General features: G+C 46.2%; 1 protein-coding gene across 1 annotated transcript in view; it reads right to left on the reverse strand.

Moving 5' to 3' along the window:
• Nucleotides 1–21,288, reverse strand: part of LOC142726230 (von Willebrand factor C domain-containing protein 2-like) — a 64,272-nt gene that overhangs the window by 26,904 nt on the left and 16,080 nt on the right. Inside the window, exon 2 of the mRNA XM_075848998.1 lies at nt 8,779–8,908. Coding sequence (XP_075705113.1) covers nt 8,779–8,908 — 130 coding nt within the window. The remainder of the gene's footprint in view (nt 1–8,778; nt 8,909–21,288) is intronic.

Here is a 21,288-nt window from a genome sequence, read left to right on the forward strand (position 1 = left end):
GAGGAGAGCGGCCGAACTGAACCCCAGAACTGACGGGGGGAGGGGGTATTTGTGGGAGCTGACAACACCTGGAGAGGAGAGCGGCCGGACGGAACCCCAGAACTGACGGGGGGAGGGGGGATTGTGGGAGCTGACAACACCTGGAGAGGAGAGCGGCCGGACTGAACCCCTGAACTGACGGGAGGGGGGGGGGATTGTGGGAGCTGACACATGGGGAGGAGAGCGGCCGGACTGTACCCCAGAACTGGCGGGGGGATTGTGGAAGCTGACAACACCTGGAGAGGAGAGCGGCAGGACTGAACCCCAGAACTGATGGGGGGATTGTGGGAGCTGACACATGGAGAGGAGAGCGGCCGGACTGAACCCCTGAACTGACGGGGGAGGGGGGTTTGTGGGAGCTGACAACACCTGGGGAGGGGGGATTGTTTGAGCTGATACATGGGGAGGAGAGCGGCCGTACTGAACCCCAGAACTGGCGGGGGGATTGTGGGAGCTGAAAACACCTGAAAAGGAGAGCGGCAGGACTAAACCCTTCAACTGATGGGGGATTGTGGGAGCTGAAATCACCTGAAAAGGAGAGCGGCCGGACTAAACCCCTGAACTGACGGGGGGGATGGTGGGAGCTGACAACACCTGGAGAGGAGAGCGGCCGGACTGAACCCCAGAACTGACGGGGGGAGGGGGGATTGTGGGAGCTGATACATGGGGAGGAGAGCGGCCGGACTGAACCCCAGAACTGGCGGGGGGATTGTGGGAGCTGAAAACACCTGGAAAGGAGAGCGGCAGGACTGAACCCCAGAACTGATGGGGGATTGTGGGAGCTGAAAACACCTGAAAAGGAGAGCGGCCGGACTGAACCCCTGAACTGACGGGGGGGGGGGATTGTGGGAGCTGACAACACCTGGAGAGGAGAGCGGCCGGACTGAACCCCTGAACTGACGGGGGGGGATTGTGGTAGCTGACAACACCTGGAGAGGAGATCGGCCGGACTGAACCCCAGAACTGACAGGGGAGGGGGATTGTGGGAGCTGATACATGGGGAGGAGAGCGGCCGGACTGAACCCCAGAACTGACGGGGGGATTGTGGGAGCTGACACATGGAGAGGAGAGCGGCCGGACTGAACCCCAGAACTGGCGGGGGGATTGTGGGAGCTGAAAACACCTGAAGAGGAGAGCGGCAGGACTGAACCCCAGAACTGACGGGGGATTGTGGGAGCTGACAACACCTGAAGAGGAGAGCGGCAGGACTGAACCCCAGAACTGACGGGGGGATTGTGGGAGCTGACACATGGAGAGGAGAGCGGCCGGACTGAACCCCTGAACTGACGTGGGGGGATTGTGGGAGCTGACACATGGAGAGGAGAGCGGCCGGACTGAACCCCAGAACTGACGGGGGGATTGTGGGAGCTGAAAAAAACCTGGAAAGGAGAGCGGCTGGACTGAACCCAAGAACTGACGGGGGATTGTGGGAGCTGAAAACACCTGGAAAGGAGACCGGCCGGACTGAACCCCAGAACTGACGGGGGGATTGTGGGAGCTGAAAACACCTGGAAAGGAGAGCGGCTGGACTGAACAACAGAAATGACAGGGGAGATTGTGGGAGCTGACAACACCTGGAGAGGAGAGCGGGTGGACTGAACCCCTGAACTGACGGGGGGATTTGTGGGAGCTGACAACACCTGGAGAGGAGAGCGGCCGGACTGAACCCCTGAACTGATGGGGGGGGGGATTGTGGGAGCTGACACATGGGGAGGAGAGCGGCCGGACTGTACCCCAGAACTGGCGGGGGGATTGTGGAAGCTGACAACACCTGGAGAGGAGAGCGGCAGGACTGAACCCCAGAACTGATGGGGGGGATTGTGGGAGCTGACACATGGAGAGGAGAGCGGCCAGACTGAACCCCAGAACTGACGGGGGGATTGTGGGAGCTGAAAACACCTGGAAAGGAGAGCGGCCGGACTGAACCCCTGAACTGACGGGGGGAGGGGGGATTGTGGGAGCTGACAACACCTGGAGAGGACAGCGGCCGGACTGAACCCCAGAACTGACAGGGGGAGGGGGGATTGTGTGAGCTGACAACACCTGGAGAGGAGAGCGGGCGGACTGAACCCCTGAACTGACGGGGGGATTTGTGGGAGCTGACAACACCTGGAGAGGAGAGCGGCCGGACGGAACCCCAGAACTGACGGGGGGAGGGGGGATTGTGGGAGCTGACAACACCTGGAGAGGAAAGCGGCTGGACTGAACCCCTGAACTGACAGGATGGGTGATTGTGGGAGCTGACAACACCTGGAGAGGAGAGGGCCGGACTGAACCCTTGAACTGACGGGGGGGGGGGATTGTGGGAGCTGACACATGGGGAGGAGAGCGGCCGGACTGAGACCCAGAACTTGCGGGGGGATTGTTGGAGCTGAAAACACCTGGAAAGGAGAGCGGCTGGACTGAACCCCAGAACTGACAGGGGGGATTGTGGGAGCTGACAACACCTGGAGAGGAGATCGGCAGGACTGAACCCCAGAACTGACCGGGGGGGGGGGGTTTGTGGGAGCTGACAACACCTGGAGAGGAGAGCGGTCGGACTGAACCCCTGAACTGACAAGGGGGGGATTGTGGGAGCTGAAAACACCTGGAAAGGAGAGCGGCCGGACTGAACCCCTGAACTGACGGGGGAGGGGGGATTGTGGGAGCTGACAACACCTGGGGAGGGGGGATTGTTTGAGCTGATACATGGGGAGGAGAGCGGCTGGACTGAACCCCAGAACTGGCGGGGGGATTGTGGGAGCTGAAAACACCTGAAAAGGAGAGCGGCGGGACTAAACCCTAGAACTGATGGGGGATTGTGGGAGCTGAAATCACCTGAAAAGGAGAGCGGCCGGACTGAACCCCTGAACTGACGGGGGGGATGGTGGGAGCTGACAACACCTGGAGAGGAGAGCGGCCGGACTGAACCCCAGAACTGACGGGGGGAGGGAGGATTGTGGGAGCTGATACATGGGGAGGAGAGCGGCCGGACTGAACCCCAGAACTGGCGGGGGGATTGTGGGAGCTGAAAACACCTGAAAAGGAGAGCGGCAGGACTGAACCCCAGAACTGATGGGGGATTGTGGGAGCTGAAAACACCTGAAAAGGAGAGCGGCCGGACTGAACCCCTGAACTGACGGGGGGGGGGGATTGTGGGAGCTGACAACACCTGGAGAGGAGAGCGGCCGGACTGAACCCCTGAACTGACGGGGTAAGGTAGAAAAAAGAAAACACGGCGCCGCAAATCAGATTCTGATAAATGGTAATAAAATTAGGTCAATGAGACAATTCCGCTCACCTCGGGTGATGGACACCAAAGGGGTGTCGACAAAACTTAGGAAGCTGCAGCCAGGTCCGCAACACAGCCAAACGAGGTTTGCTGTCGGTTTGCAGTAGTTTAGAGGTAGGAAAAACGGGACCACCGGCGCTGCTTGGATCTTTGGTCGATATAAATACACAACCAGCGTGATGGGTTAAGTGTATAGAGTATTTATTGTTGATAGGCTACGCGTTTCGACGTCGAACTGACGTCTTCCTCAGGCCAATACAGACTGTGCGGTTCCTGCCTTATTTAAGCATCTGGGCCAGGAAAAAGACCGCCAGTTGTTAAAGGTCAAAGGTCACATGGGATACAGAAAAAACAACACAGAAAAAAGAAGCAGCATTAAAAGCAATTTACAAGTATCATAATATAATACGAATAAACGGGATTAGTAACATGTTTGGAAACTGTTTTAAAAAACTCTCAGTTATGCTGGCAGATCGGTACCGTATTTTCAAAGTCAAATTTCTATAACAGCCAAAACCTTTATTTATGTATAGGACTGTGGGTGAATAAACAATAATATATTAAATATTTACTTATGTCTGAGTTTTTATGTGTTTTAACTAATGTTTAACGGAAGGACCAAATGAGGCCCAAGAAATGCTGAGTCATAGCGTCCTTGGTTACTAGGAGTGGGAGAAGACTACGGGGAGCTGAAGGGGAACAAAAAGGTTTCAATGGACCGCATATTTGGACCGCACGGGTATACAATAGTGGTTGAGAGCGTCCTTGGTTACCGGTTGTCATGAACACAAGGATGTCAAGGGGGAAAGAAAGGGATTACGCTGGATCGCACAGTAAGCTGCATAGGGTCGCGGGACTCCGCGCTGGAGAACCTTGAAAGAGGCACCTGCAACGGAGCTGGTGAGTGACAGGACGTCATGTTAGTGGGATATTGGTTATTAGTGATTCCTATGGATCTCTTCCATTAATATCCGATTAGGTAAATGGTTATTATTTAAGAACCATCTACAAGGTTAAAACGGTGGCAAATATGTCTGAATTGGTAACGATTAAATTGATTTTGTATGTCGATATCATATATTTTCTTTAAAAGAAGTTTGCAGATAAACCGACAATTTCTTTTATGAAATAAAATAAAATAAAACAGAACAAAATAACCTTTTAAGAGAATTTGTATATACAATGAGGTACGGGGATCAATCTCATTAATATTATGGACTAAAGTTCCTCTAATCATAGATGTCAAAGGTAGATAGTTAAAAAAACTTCTTAAAATTGCGGTAATGTTTGCTGATTGGTTTTTTATTTATTTTTATTATAATTTTTATTTTTATTCTAAAGATGACTCAGTAAGGTCATTCAGACCATTTGGATGTAGGGTTTCCAGTTTAAAAATCCAATAATTCTCCCTTTGCTTTAGCTTAACAAATCTATTTGGTAGGTCCACTGATATCTGTTCGATTGGGGTGACCTTAATCTCGGAAAAATTGCACTTATGTTTATACAGACAGTGACGGGACACACTTTGTTTTATAAAACCCCGTAGTCCCCCGTACCCCCGTAGTCTTCTCCCACTCCTAGTAACCAAGGACGCTATGACTCAGCATTTCTTGGGCCTCATTTGGTCCTTCCGTTAAACATTAGTTAAAACACATAAAAACTCAGACATAAGTAAATATTTAATATATTATTGTTTATTCACCCACAGTCCTATACATAAATAAAGGTTTTGGCTGTTATAGAAATTTGACTTTGAAAATACGGTACCGATCTGCCAGCATAACTGAGAGTTTTTTAAAACAGTTTCCAAACATGTTACTAATCCCGTTTATTCGTATTATATTATGATACTTGTAAATTGCTTTTAATGCTGCTTCTTTCTTCTGTGTTGTTTTTTTCTGTATCCCATGTGACCTTTGACCTTTAACAACTGGCGGTCTTTTTCCTGGCCCAGATGCTTAAATAAGGCAGGAACCGCACAGTCTGTATTGGCCTGAGGAAGACGTCAGTTCGACGTCGAAACGCGTAGCCTATCAACAATAAATACTCTATACACTTAACCCATCACGCTGGTTGTGTATTTATATCGACCAAAGATCCAAGCAGCGCCGGTGGTCCCGTTTTTCCTACCTCTAAACTACTGAACTGACGGGGGGGGGGGATTGTGGTAGCTGACAACACCTGGAGAGGAGATCGGCCGGACTGAACCCCAGAACTGACGGGGGAGGGGGATTGTGGGAGCTGATACATGGGGAGGAGAGCGGCCGGACTGAACCCCAGAACTGACGGGGGGATTGTGGGAGCTGACACATGGAGAGGAGAGCGGCCGGACTGAACCCCAGAACTGGCGGGGGGATTGTGGGAGCTGAAAACACCTGAAGAGGAGAGCGGCAGGACTGAACCCCAGAACTGACGGGGGATTGTGGGAGCTGACAACACCTGAAGAGGAGAGCGGCAGGACTGAACCCCAGAACTGACGGGGGGATTGTGGGAGCTGACACATGGAGAGGAGAGCGGCCGGACTGAACCCCTGAACTGACGTGGGGGGATTGTGGGAGCTGACACATGGAGAGGAGAGCGGCCGGACTGAACCCCAGAACTGACGGGGGGGATAGTGGGAGCTGAAAAAAACCTGGAAAGGAGAGCGGCTGGACTGAACCCAAGAACTGACGGGGGATTGTGGGAGCTGAAAACACCTGGAAAGGAGACCGGCCGGACTGAACCCCAGAACTGACGGGGGGATTGTGGGAGCTGACAACACCTGGAAAGGAGAGCGGCTGGACTGAACAACAGAACTGACAGGGGAGATTGTGGGAGCTGACAACACCTGGAGAGGAGAGCGGGTGGACTGAACCCCTGAACTGACGGGGGGATTTGTGGGAGCTGACAACACCTGGAGAGGAGAGCGGCCGGACTGAACCCCTGAACTGATGGGGGGGGGGGATTGTGGGAGCTGACACATGGGGAGGAGAGCGGCCGGACTGTACCCCAGAACTAGCGGGGGGATTGTGGAAGCTGACAACACCTGGAGAGGAGAGCGGCAGGACTGAACCCCAGAACTGATGGGGGGGATTGTGGGAGCTGACACATGGAGAGGAGAGCGGCCAGACTGAACCCCAGAACTGACGGGGGGATTGTGGGAGCTGAAAACACCTGGAAAGGAGAGCGGCCGGACTGAACCCCAGAACTGACGGAGGGAAGGGGATTGTGGGAGCTGATACATGGGGAGGAGAGCGGCCGGACTGAACTCCAGAACTGGTGGGGGGATTGTGGGAGCTGAAAACACCTGAAAAGGAGAGCGGCAGGACTGAACCCCAGAACTGACGGGGTATTGTGGGAGCTGACAACACCTGAAGAGGAGAGCGGCAGAACTGAACCCCAGAACTGACCGGGGGGGATTGTGGGAGCTGACACATGGAGAGGAGTGCGGCCGGACTGAACCCCAGAACTGACGGGGGGATTGTGGGAGCTGAAGAAAACCTGGAAAGGAGAGCGGCTGGACTGAACCCCAGAACTAACGGGGGGATTGTGGGAGCTGAAAACAGCTGGAAAGGAGAGCGCCCGGACTGAACCCCAGAACTGACAGGGGGGATTGTGGGAGCTGACAACACCTGGAGAGGAGAGCAGCAGGACTGAACCCCAGAACTGACGGGGGGGGGGATTGTGGGAGCTGACCACCTGGAGAGGAGAGCGGCCGGACTGAACCCCAGAACTGACGGGGGGATTGTGGAGCTTAAAACACTCGGAAAGGAGAGCGGTCGGACTGAACCCCAGAACTGAGTGGGGGGATTGTGGAAGCTGACACCAGGAGAGGAGAGCGGCCGGACTGAACCCCAGAACTGACAGGGGGGATTGTTGGAGCTGACAACACCTGGAGAGGAGAGCGGCAGGACTGAACCCCAAAACTGGCAGGGGGGGGATTGTGGGAGCTGACACATGGAGAGGAGAGCGGCCAGACTGAACCCCTGAACTGACGGGGTAGGGATTGTGGGAGCTGACAACACCTGGAGAGGAGAGTGGCCGAACTGAACCCCAGAACTGACGGGGGGGAGGATTGTGGGAGCTGACAACACATGAAGAGGAGAGCGGGCGTACTGAACCCCTGAACTGACGGGGGTGGGGGGATTTTGGGAGCTGCCAACACTTGGAAAGGAGAGCGGCCGGACTGAACCGCAGAACTGACGGGTTGATTGTGGGAGCTGACAACACCTGGAGAGGAGAGCGGCCGGACTGAACTTGAGAACTGACGGGGGGAGGGGGGATTGTGGGAGCTGACAACACCTGGAGAGGAGAGCGGGTGGACTGAACTTTAGAACTGGCGGGGGAATTGTGGGAGCTGAAAACACCTGGAGAGGAGAGTGTCCGGACTGAACCCCAGAACTGGCGGGGGGGGGGGGTTGTGGAGGCTGAAAACTCCTGGAGAGGAGAGCTGCCGGACTGAACCCCAGAACTGACGGGGGGGAGGGGATTGAGGGAGCTGACAACACCTGAAGAGGAGAGCGGGCGTACTGAACCCCTGAACTGACGGTGGGGGGGAGGGATTTTGGGAGCTGACAACACTTGGAGAGGAGAGCGGGTGGACTGAACCCCTGAACTGACGGGGGTGGATTGTGGGAGCTGACAACACCTGGAGAGGAGAGCGGCCGGACTGAACCCCAGAACTGGTGGGGGGATTGTGGGAGCTGAAAACACTTGGAGAGGAGAGCGACCGGACTGAACCCCAGAACTGGTGGGGGGATTGTGGGAGCTGAAAACACCTGGAGAGGAGAGCGGCCAGACTGTGACAGGAGCTCCAGTAACCCTGTGATCCGGTGGTCTGCAGCTCTGACCTGGAAGACCCCAGCGACCTCCACAGCTGAGAACAAGACCCTGAGATCCAGGGGGCCCCGGCTCTGGCCCCTGCCGCGCTGTTTAGATGATGGGTCAGAGCAGGAACTGTGAAATCAATCGCTGAATCTTTAGGGATTGTGTCCTGCACCTTAAGGTTGTGGAAAATTTCTGCATTGAATTGGATTTTGATGCTGATTTCTGTGGATTTCACGCTATCGATTACAAAGCATCAAATCTGCAACAGAATCGATAGGGCTCGTCCCCACGTAACGGAATTGCTGCGTATTTTACGTTTGGAATTCCGGACAGAAAATCCGCCACACAATACAGTAGCAGCAGCAAAGCGACATTTATCAAATCTTATCCACACGCTGCAAAAATATTCCGAGCAGAAATTGACCTGCGCTGCGTATTTTTTGTACATGTCAATTCCTGCTGTGGAAAGTGACTGAATTGCTGCGTTTTTCAGAGGAGACGTCTCCATCCCCCAACATTCAGAAAAACGCCGCAAAATACGCACCATTTTCTGCAGCAATTCCGTTACGTGTGAACGAGCGCTTATGCAGAAGGCACACAGAAAATCCGCAATTCCACAGCATGATATCGCCCCACACATCAGGTTGTGACATGACACTGACCGTCTTTACATCGGGGGCAGCACTCTCCCTTCTCATACACGGGGTTCACACACGGTGGGGGGGCGCAGTCGGCTACCAGACAGCGGGCGATCCCGTCCAGGTCACAGCTGCACTGTTCACACTCCGAGGGCTGAAAAACAAGAGACGTTAATTAACAACCAGACGCCTGTGACCAATACTGAGGAGGGAATATCAGGCTGCGTGCACACAGACAGGTTTCATGCAGTATTTTGTTTAGGTGAACACGGGGAAGGCCAAACAACGAGGAGTGTCGTCTCCACTTCAGATTCACCTCCTTTATTTCACTCTTGGCTTTGACTAAATATAAACGCATGAAGCTGCATGTATGAACGCGGCCGAAACCCGGCGCAGAGCGACACCACGACCAAGTGCAGCGATTTACAATCAAAGCGATCAGTACAAGACTGGCCACAAGATGGCGCCGCGCTCCCACTTCAAGCCCCGAGCTACTAGTCCTAAACTGAAGCTCCATAGTCCGAGGTGAACTCCGGCAGCCGCCTCCGCAGCTTCATCGCCTTCTCTGGGGTTTTACTCATTTTTACCTTCTTATTACTGGAATGTGGGACAGAATCTTGTGTTGCATCCTGGAAACCATCAACAAGCAGCTGAGGAGTCTCCAGTCTAGGGACGGATTCACACTGGACGTTTTCTTTGCGTTGAACGTCTCACACATCATTAGTGCAGATTTAATGCCCGTATTTTTTTGTAACCAAAGCCAGAAGTGGATCCCGGAGGGGGAGAAGTTCTTCCTTTTATATTTCCCATCACTTCCGAGACCACTTCTGGCTTTGGCTAAAAAAAAATTGCAACAAAATCTGCAACAAATACGCAATGTGTGAACCCAGCCTAATACTTGCACTGGGGATTCAGGTGTTAATGGCCCGAGCTGCAGGGGGCTCAGGACCACGGCCCATTCACAGCCACCGACAAAAGCCAAATCGCAGTTTTAAAATGTCAGAAGTCAAAGTTTGGCATTAACTCTCATAACTGTGACCTTCGTGTTTCAATTTGTCACCATTTTCGAGAACTCTGCTTGCTGTCAGTGAATCGGATAATCTTTGTTTACATCTTAATTCTGAAAACCAATCTTTACCCTCTCCTGCCCCAAATGCTGAAAACAAGCTTCGAGTCTTTGGATGTAAACAATTAATGTTCCCATTCACTGACAGCAAGCGCAGTTCCTGAAAATGATGATGAATTAGAACTCCAGAATCTTAATAGTTCATTATACGATAATTCAGGCCAGTGAGTAGGGATGAATCCATGATTTATTCGTTATCCTTTCTTATTCATCTGACCGGATCCCATTTCCGTATTCCAGGATCTTTGGGATTATTTAACCCTTTCTTTTATAGGTTTCGTATATTACATGAGGTCCCAGTCCAGAGAGCAGAAATAAAATCTGTTCATCCCAGAGCGTGAGAGCGGCGGCGGCGGTGGAGGGGGCGAGATGCAGACGTTTCTGGATGAGGTCACACATGGAATGCCGGCCAGAAATGAATGAGGCCCATGTTATATTATTATACAAACTGATGATACAGGAAATGGAAACAGCCCCCAGACCCCTGAAATACGAGGATTAGTACTGTGTCCACCTGGGGGTCTATAAACAAGACGTTATAAATCTCATCATGTACATTTAGAGAGTCACTGCTGTATAATATAATATATCTGGAGAGCGGTGATGTCACTGCTGTATAATATAATATATCTGGAGAGCGGTGATGTCACTGCTGTATAATATAACTGATATCTGGAGAGCGGTGATGTCACTGCTGTATAATATAATATATCTGGAGAGCGGTGATGTCACTGCTGTATAATATAATATATCTGGAGAGCGGTGATGTCACTGCTGTATAATATAACTGATATCCGGAGAGCGGTGATGTCACTGCTGTATAATATAATATATCTGGAGAGCGGTGATGTCACTGCTGTATAATATAATATATCTGGAGAGCGGTGATGTCACTGCTGTATAATATAATATATCTGGAGAGCGGTGATGTCACTGCTGTATAATATAACTGATATCTGGAGAGCGGTGATGTCACTGCTGTATAATATAATATATCTGGAGAGCGGTGATGTCACTGCTGTATAATATAATATATCTGGAGAGCGGTGATGTCACTGCTGTATAATATAACTGATATCCGGAGAGCGGTGATGTCACTGCTGTATAATATAACTGATATCTGGAGAGTGGTGATGTCACTGCTGTATAATATAATATATCTGGAGAGCGGTGATGTCACTGCTGTATAATATATCTTATATCTGGAGAGCGGTGATGTCACTGCTGTATAATATAACTGATATCTGGAGAGCGATGATGTCACTGCTGTATAATGTAACTGATATCTGGAGAGCGGTGATGTCACTGCTGTATAATATAACTGATATCTGGAGAGCGGTGATGTCACTGCTGTATAATATAACTGATATCTGGAGAGCGGTGATGTCACTGCTGTATAATGTAACTGATATCTGGAGAGCGGTGATGTCACTGCTGTATAATATAACTGATATCTGGAGAGCGGTGATGTCACTGCTGTATAATGTAACTGATATCTGGAGAGCGGTGATGTCAGTGCTGTATAATATATCTTATATCTGGAGAGCGGTGATGTCACTGCTGTATAATATAACTGATATCTGGAGAGCGATGATGTCACTGCTGTATAATATAACTGATATCTGGAGGGCGGTGATGTCACTGCTGTATAATATAACTGATATCTGGAGAGCGGTGATGTCACTGCTGTATAATGTAACTGATATCTGGAGAGCGGTGATGTCAGTGCTGTATAATATAACTGATATCTGGAGAGCGGTGATGTCACTGCTGTATAATATAACTTATATCTGGAGAGCGGTGATGTCACTGCTGTATAATATAACATATCTGGAGAGCGGTGATATCACTGCTGTATAATATAACTGATATCTGGAGAGCGGTGATGTCACTGCTGTATGATATAACTGATATCTGGAGAGCGGTGATGTCACTGCTGTATAATATAACATATCTGGAGAGAGGTGATGTCACTGCTGTATAATATAACTGATATCTGGGGAGCGGTGATGTCACTGCTGTATAATATAACTGATATCTGGAGAGCGGTGATGTCACTGATGTAGAATATATCTTATATCTGGAGGGTGGTGATGTCACTGCTGTATAATATAACTGATATCTGGAGAGCGGTGATGTCACTGCTGTATAATATAACTGATATCTGGAGAGCGGTGATGTCACTGCTGTATAATATAACTGATATCTGGAGAGCGGTGATGTCACTGCTGTATAATATAATATATCTGGAGAGCGGTGATGTCACTCCTGTATAATATAACTGATATCTGGAGAGCGGTGATGTCACTGCTGTATAATATAACTGATATCTGGAGAGCGGTGATGTCACTGCTGTATAATATAACTTATATCTGGAGAGCGGTGATGTCACTGCTGTATAATATAACTGATATCTGGAGAGCGGTGATGTCACTGCTGTGTAATATAACTGATATCTGGAGAGCGGTGATGTCACTGCTGTATAATATAACTGATATCTTGAGAGCGGTGATGTCACTGCTGTATAATATAACTGATATCTGGAGGGCGCTGAGGTCACTGCTGTATAATATAACTTATATCTGTAGAGCGGTGATGTCACTGCTGTATAATATATCTTATATCTGGAGAGCGGTGATGTCACTGCTGTATAATATAACTGATATCTTGAGAGCGGTGATGTCACTGCTGTATAATATAACTGATATCTGGAGAGCGGTGATGTCACTGCTGTATAAAATAACTGATATCTGGAGAGCGGTGATGTCACTGCTGTATAATATATCTGGAGAGCGGTGATGTCACTGCTGTATAATATAACTGATATCTGGGGAGCGGTGATGTCACTGCTGTATAAAATAACTGATATCTGGAGAGCGGTGATGTCACTGCTGTACAATATAACTTATATCTGGAGAGAGGTGATGTCACTGCTGTATAATATAATATATCTGGAGAGCGGTGATATCACTGATGCATAATATAACTGATATCTGGAGAGCGGTGATGTCACTGCTGTATAATATATCTTATATCTGGAGAGCGGTGATGTCACTGCTGTATAATATAACTTATATCTGGAGAGCGGTGATGTCACTGCTGTATAATATATCTTATATCTGGAGAGCGGTGATGTCACTGCTGTATAATATAACTGATATCTGGAGAGCGATGATGTCACTGCTGTATAATATAACTGATATCTGGAGAGCGGTGATGTCACTGCTGTATAATATAACTTATATCTGGAGAGCGGTGATGTCACTGCTGTATAATATAACTGATATCTGGAGAGCGGTGATGTCACTGCTGTATAATATAACTGATATCTGGAGAGCGGTGATGTCACTGCTGTATAATATAACTAATATCTTGAGAGCGTTGATGTCACTGCTGTATAATATAACTGATATCTGGAGAGCGGTGATGTCACTGCTGTATAATATAACATATCTGGAGAGCGGTGATATCACTGCTGTATAATATAACTAATATCTGGAGAGCGGTGATGTCACTGCTGTATAATATAACTAATATCTGGAGGGCGCTGAGGTCACTGCTGTATAATATAACTTATATCTGTAGAGCGGTGATGTCACTGCTGTATAATATATCTTATATCTGGAGAGCGGTGATGTCACTGCTGTATAATATAACTGATATCTTGAGAGCGGTGATGTCACTGCTGTATAATATAACTGATATCTGGAGAGCGGTGATGTCACTGCTGTATAAAATAACTGATATCTGGAGAGCGGTGATGTCACTGCTGTATAATATATCTGGAGAGCGGTGATGTCACTGCTGTATAATATAACTGATATCTGGGGAGCGGTGATGTCACTGCTGTATAAAATAACTGATATCTGGAGAGCGGTGATGTCACTGCTGTACAATATAACTTATATCTGGAGAGAGGTGATGTCACTGCTGTATAATATAATATATCTGGAGAGCGGTGATATCACTGATGCATAATATAACTAATATCTGGAGAGCGGTGATGTCACTGCTGTATAATATAACTGATATCTGGAGAGCGGTGATGTCACTGCTGTATAATATAATATATCTGGAGAGCGGTGATGTCACTGCTGTATAATATAACTGATATCTGGAGAGCGGTGATGTCACTGCTGTATAATATATCTTATATCTGGAGAGCGGTGATGTCACTGCTGTATAATATAACTGATATCTGGAGAGCGGTGATGTCACTGCTGTATAATATAACTGATATCTGGAGAGCGGTGATGTCACTGCTGTATAATACAACTGATATCTGGAGGGCGGTGATGTCACTGCTGTATAATATAACTGATATCTGGAGAGAGGTGATGTCACTGCTGTATAATATAATATATCTGGAGAGCGGTGATGTCACTGCTGTATAATATAACTGATATCTGGAGAGCGGTGATGTCACTGCTGTATAATATAACTGATATCTTGAGAGCGTTGATGTCACTGCTGTATAATATAACTGATATCTGGAGAGCGGTGATGTCACTGCTGTATAATATAACTGATATCTTGAGAGCGTTGATGTCACTGCTGTATAATATAACTGATATCTGGAGAGAGGTGATGTCACTGCTGTATAATATAACATATCTGGAGAGCGGTGATATCACTGATGCATAATATAACTAATATCTGGAGGGCGCTGAGGTCACTGCTGTATAATATAACTTATATCTGTAGAGCGGTGATGTCACTGCTGTATAATATATCTTATATCTGGAGAGCGGTGATGTCACTGCTGTATAATATAACTGATATCTTGAGAGCGGTGATGTCACTGCTGTATAATATAACTGATATCTGGAGAGCGGTGATGTCACTGCTGTATAAAATAACTGATATCTGGAGAGCGGTGATGTCACTGCTGTACAATATAACTTATATCTGGAGAGCGGTGATGTCGCTGCTGTATAATATATCTTATATCTGGAGAGCGGTGATGTCACTGCTGTATAATATAATATATCTGGAGAGCGGTGATGTCACTGCTGTATAATATATCTTATATATGGAGAGCGGTGATATCACTGATGCATAATATAACTAATATCTGGAGAGCGGTGATGTCGCTGCTGTATAATATAACTGATATCTGGAGAGCGGTGATGTCACTGCTGTATAATATAATATATCTGGAGAGCGGTGATGTCACTGCTGTATAATATAACTGATATCTGGAGAGCGGTGATGTCACTGCTGTATAATACAACTGATATCTGGAGGGCGGTGATGTCACTGCTGTATAATATAACTGATATCTGGAGAGAGGTGATGTCACTGCTGTATAATATAATATATCTGGAGAGCGGTGATGTCACTGCTGTATAATATATCTTATATATGGAGAGCGGTGATGTCACTGCTGTATAATATAACTAATATCTGGAGGGCGGTGAGGTCACTGCTGTATAATATAACTGATATCTGGAGAGCGGTGATGTCACTGCTGTATAATATAACTGATATCTGGAGAGAGGTGATGTCACTGCTGTATAATATAACTGATATCTGGGGAGAGGTGATGTCACTGCTGTATAATATAACTGATATCTGGAGAGCGGTGATGTCACTGCTGTATAATATAACTGATATCTGGAGAGCGGTGATGTCACTGCTGTATAATATAACTGATATCTGGAGAGAGGTGATGTCACTGCTGTATAATATAACTGATATCTGGAGAACGGTGATGTCACTGCTGTATAATATATCTGATATCTGGAGAGCGGTGATGTCACTGCTGTATAATATAATATATCTGGAGAGCGGTGATGTCACTGCTGTATAATATAACTGATATCTGGAGAGCGGTGATGTCACTGCTATATAATATAACTGATATCTGGAGAGCGGTGATGTCACTGCTGTATAATATATCTTATATCTGGAGAGCGGTGATGTCACTGCTGTATAATATAACTAATATCTGGAGAGAGGTGATGTCACTGCTGTATAATATAACTGATATCTGGAGAGCGGTGATGTCACTGCTGTATAATATAACTGATATCTGGAGAGCGGTGATGTCACTGCTGTATAATATAACTGATATCTGGAGAGAGGTGATGTCGCTGCTGTATAATATAACTGATATCTGGAGAGCGGTGATGTCACTGCTGTATAATATAACTGATATCTTGAGAGCGTTGATGTCACTGCTGTATAATATAACTGATATCTGGAGAGCGGTGATGTCACTGCTGTATAATATAACATATCTGGAGAGCGGTGATATCACTGATGCATAATATAACTAATATCTGGAGGGCGCTGAGGTCACTGCTGTATAATATAACTTATATCTGTAGAGCGGTGATGTCACTGCTGTATAATATATCTTATATCTGGAGAGCGGTGATGTCACTGCTGTATAATATAACTGATATCTTGAGAGCGGTGATGTCACTGCTGTATAATATAACTGATATCTGGAGAGCGGTGATGTCACTGCTGTATAAAATAACTGATATCTGGAGAGCGGTGATGTCACTGCTGTATAATATATCTGGAGAGCGGTGATGTCACTGCTGTATAATATAACTGATATCTGGGGAGCGGTGATGTCACTGCTGTATAAAATAACTGATATCTGGAGAGCGGTGATGTCACTGCTGTACAATATAACTTATATCTGGAGAGAGGTGATGTCACTGCTGTATAATATAATATATCTGGAGAGCGGTGATATCACTGATGCATAATATAACTAATATCTGGAGAGCGGTGATGTCACTGCTGTATAATGTAACTGATATCTGGAGAGCGGTGATGTCACTGCTGTATAATATAACTGATATCTGGAGAGCGGTGATGTCACTGCTGTATAATATAATATATCTGGAGAGCGGTGATGTCACTGCTGTATAATATAACTGATATCTGGAGAGCGGTGATGTCACTGCTGTATAATATATCTTATATCTGGAGAGCGGTGATGTCACTGCTGTATAATATAACTGATATCTGGAGAGCGGTGATGTCACTGCTGTATAATATAACTGATATCTGGAGAGCGGTGATGTCACTGCTGTATAATACAACTGATATCTGGAGGGCGGTGATGTCACTGCTGTATAATATAACTGATATCTGGAGAGAGGTGATGTCACTGCTGTATAATATAATATATCTGGAGAGCGGTGATGTCACTGCTGTATAATATAACTGATATCTGGAGAGCGGTGATGTCACTGCTGTATAATATAACTGATATCTTGAGAGCGTTGATGTCACTGCTGTATAATATAACTGATATCTGGAGAGCGGTGATGTCACTGCTGTATAATATAACTGATATCTTGAGAGCGTTGATGTCACTGCTGTATAATATAACTGATATCTGGAGAGCGGTGATGTCACTGCTGTATAATATAAGTGATATCTGGAGAGCGGTGAGGTCACTGCTGTATAATATAACTTATATCTGTAGAGCGGTGATGTCACTGCTGTATAATATATCTTATATCTGGAGAGCGGTGATGTCACTGCTGTATAATATAACTGATATCTTGAGAGCGGTGATGTCACTGCTGTATAATATAACTGATATCTGGAGAGCGGTGATGTCACTGCTGTATAAAATAACTGATATCTGGAGAGCGGTGATGTCACTGCTGTATAATATATCTGGAGAGCGGTGATGTCACTGCTGTATAATATAACTGATATCTGGGGAGCGGTGATGTCACTGCTGTATAAAATAACTGATATCTGGAGAGCGGTGATGTCACTGCTGTACAATATAACTTATATCTGGAGAGCGGTGATGTCGCTGCTGTATAATATAACATATCTGGAGAGCGGTGATATCACTGATGCATAATATAACTAATATCTGGAGAGCGGTGATGTCGCTGCTGTATAATATAACTGATATCTGGAGAGCGGTGATGTCACTGCTGTATAATATAATATATCTGGAGAGCGGTGATGTCACTGCTGTATAATATAACTGATATCTGGAGAGCGGTGATGTCACTGCTGTATAATATATCTAATATCTGGAGAGCGGTGATGTCACTGCTGTATAATATAACTGATATCTGGAGAGCGGTGATGTCACTGCTGTATAATATAACTGATATCTGGAGAGCGGTGATGTCACTGCTGTATAATACAACTGATATCTGGAGAGCGATGATGTCACTGCTGTATAATATAACTGATATCTGGAGGGCGGTGATGTCACTGCTGTATAATATAACTGATATCTGGAGAGAGGTGATGTCACTGCTGTATAATATAATATATCTGGAGAGCGGTGATGTCACTGCTGTATAATATATCTTATATATGGAGAGCGGTGATGTCACTGCTGTATAATATAACTAATATCTGGAGGGCGGTGAGGTCACTGCTGTATAATATAACTGATATCTGGAGGGCGGTGATGTCACTGCTGTATAATATAACTGATATCTGGAGAGAGGTGATGTCACTGCTGTATAATATAACTGATATCTGGGGAGAGGTGATGTCACTGCTGTATAATATAACTGATATCTGGAGAGCGGTGATGTCACTGCTCTATAATATAACTGATATCTGGAGAGAGGTGATGTCACTGCTGTATAATATAACTGATATCTGGAGAGCGGTGATGTCACTGCTGTATAATATATCTGATATCTGGAGAGCGGTGATGTCACTGCTGTATAATATAATATATCTGGAGAGCGGTGATGTCACTGCTGTATAATATAACTGATATCTGGAGAGCGGTGATGTCACTGCTGTATAATATAACTGATATCTGGAGAGCGGTGATGTCACTGCTGTATAATATATCTTATATCTGGAGAGCGGTGATGTCACTGCTGTATAATATAACTGATATCTGGAGAGAGGTGATGTCACTGCTGTATAATATAACTGATATCTGGAGAGCGGTGATGTCACTGCTGTATAATATAACTGATATCTGGAGAGCGGTGATGTCACTGCTGTATAATATAACTGATATCTGGAGAGAGGTGATGTCGCTGCTGTATAATATAACTGATATCTGGGGAGCGGTGATGTCACTTCTTTATAATATAACTGATATCTGGAGAGCGGTGATGTCACTGCTGTATAATATAACTGATATCTGGAGAGAGGTGATGTCGCTGCTGTATAATATAACTGATATCTGGGGAGCGGTGATGTCACTTCTGTATAATATAACTGATATCTGGAGAGTGGTGATGTCACTGCTGTATAATATAACTGATATCTGGAGAGAGGTGATGTCACTTCTGTATAATATAACTGATATCTGGAGAGAGGTGATGTCGCTGCTGTATAATATAACTGATATCTGGGGAGCGGTGATGTCACTTCTGTATAATATAACTGATATCTGGGGAGCGGTGATGTCACTTCTGTATAATATAACTGATATCTGGAGAGAGGTGATGTCGCTGCTGTATAATATAACTGATATCTGGGGAGCGGTGATGTCACTTCTGTATAATATAACTGATATCTGGAGAGTGGTGATGTCACTGCTGTATAATATAACTGATATCTGGAGAGAGGTGATGTCGCTGCTGTATAATATAACTGATATCTGGAGAGCGGTGATGTCACTGCTGTATAATATAACGGATATCTGGAGAGTGGTGATGTCACTGCTGTATAATATAACTGATATCTGGAGAGCGGTGATGTCACTGCTGTATAATATAACTGATATCTGGAGAGAGGTGATGTCACTGCTGTATAATATAATATATCTGGAGGGCGCTGAGGTCACTGCTGTATAATATAACTGATATCTGGAGAGCGGTGATGTCACTGCTGTATAATATAACTGATATATGGAGAGCGGTGATGTCACTGCTGTATAATATAACTGATATCTGGAGAGCGGTGATGTCACTGCTGTATAATATAACTGATATCTGGAGAGTGGTGATGTCACTGCTGTATAATATAACTGATATCTGGAGAGCGGTGATGTCACTGCTGTATAATATAACTGATATCTGGAGAGTGGTGATGTCACTGCTGTATAATATAACTTATATCTGGAGAGCGGTGATGTCACTGATGTATAATATAACTAATATCTGGAGGGGTCGGTGATGTCACTACTGTATAATATAACTGATATCTGGGGAGCGGTGATGTCACTGCTGTATAATATAACTGATATCTGGAGAGCGGTGATGTCACTACTGTATAATATAACTGATATCTGGAGAGCGGTGATGTCACTGTTGTATAATATAACTGATATCTGGAGGGCGCTGAGGTCACTGCTGTATAATATAACTGATATCTGGAGAGCGGTGATGTCACTGCTGTATAATATAACTGATATCTGGAGAGCAGTGATGTCACTGCTGTATAATATAACTGATATCTGGAGAGCTGTGATGTCACTGCTGTATAATATATCTGGAGAGCGGTGATGTCACTGCTGTATAATATAACTGATATCTGGAGAGCGGTGATGTCACTGCTGTATAATATAACTGATATCTGAGAGCGGTGATGTCACTGCTGTATAATATAACTGATATCTGGAGAGCGGTGATGTCACTGCTGTATAATATAACTGATATCTGGAGAGCGGTGATGTCACTGCTGTATAATATAATATATCTGGAGAGTGGTGATGTCACTGCTGTATAATATAACTGATATCTGGAGAGCGGTGATGTCACTGCTGTATAATATAACTGATATCTGAGAGCGGTGATGTCACTGCTGTATAATATAACTGATATCTGGAGAGCGGTGATGTCACTGCTGTATAATATAACTGATATCTGGAGAGCGGTGATGTCACTGCTGTATAATATAATATATCTGGAGAGCGGTGATGTCACGGCTGTAGAATATAACTTATATCTGGAGAGCGGTGATGTCAGTGCTGTATAATATAACTGATATCTGGAGAGCAGTGATGTCACTGCTGTATAATATAACTGATATCTGAGAGCGGTGATGTCACTGCTGTATAATATAACTGATATCTGGAGAGCGGTTATGTCACTGCTGTATAATATAACTGATATCTGGAGAGCGGTGATGTCACTGCTGTATAATATAATATATCTGGAGAGTGGTGATGTCACTGCTGTATAATATAACTGATATCTGGAGAGCGGTGATGTCACGGCTGTAGAATATAACTTATATCTGGAGAGCGGTGATGTCACTGCTGTATAATATAACTGATATCTGGAGAGCGGTGATGTCACTGCTGTATAATATAACTGATATCTGGGGAGCGGTGATGTCACTGCTGTATAATATAACTGATATCTGGAGAGCGGTGATGTCACTGCTGTATAATATAATACATCTGGAGAGCGGTGATGTCACGGCTGTATAATATAACTGATATCTGGGGAGCGGTGATGTCACTGCTGTATAATATAACTGATATCTGG

Source organism: Rhinoderma darwinii, unplaced genomic scaffold (genome assembly GCF_050947455.1).
Source record: "Rhinoderma darwinii isolate aRhiDar2 unplaced genomic scaffold, aRhiDar2.hap1 Scaffold_611, whole genome shotgun sequence".
Lineage (NCBI taxonomy): Eukaryota > Metazoa > Chordata > Amphibia > Anura > Rhinodermatidae > Rhinoderma > Rhinoderma darwinii.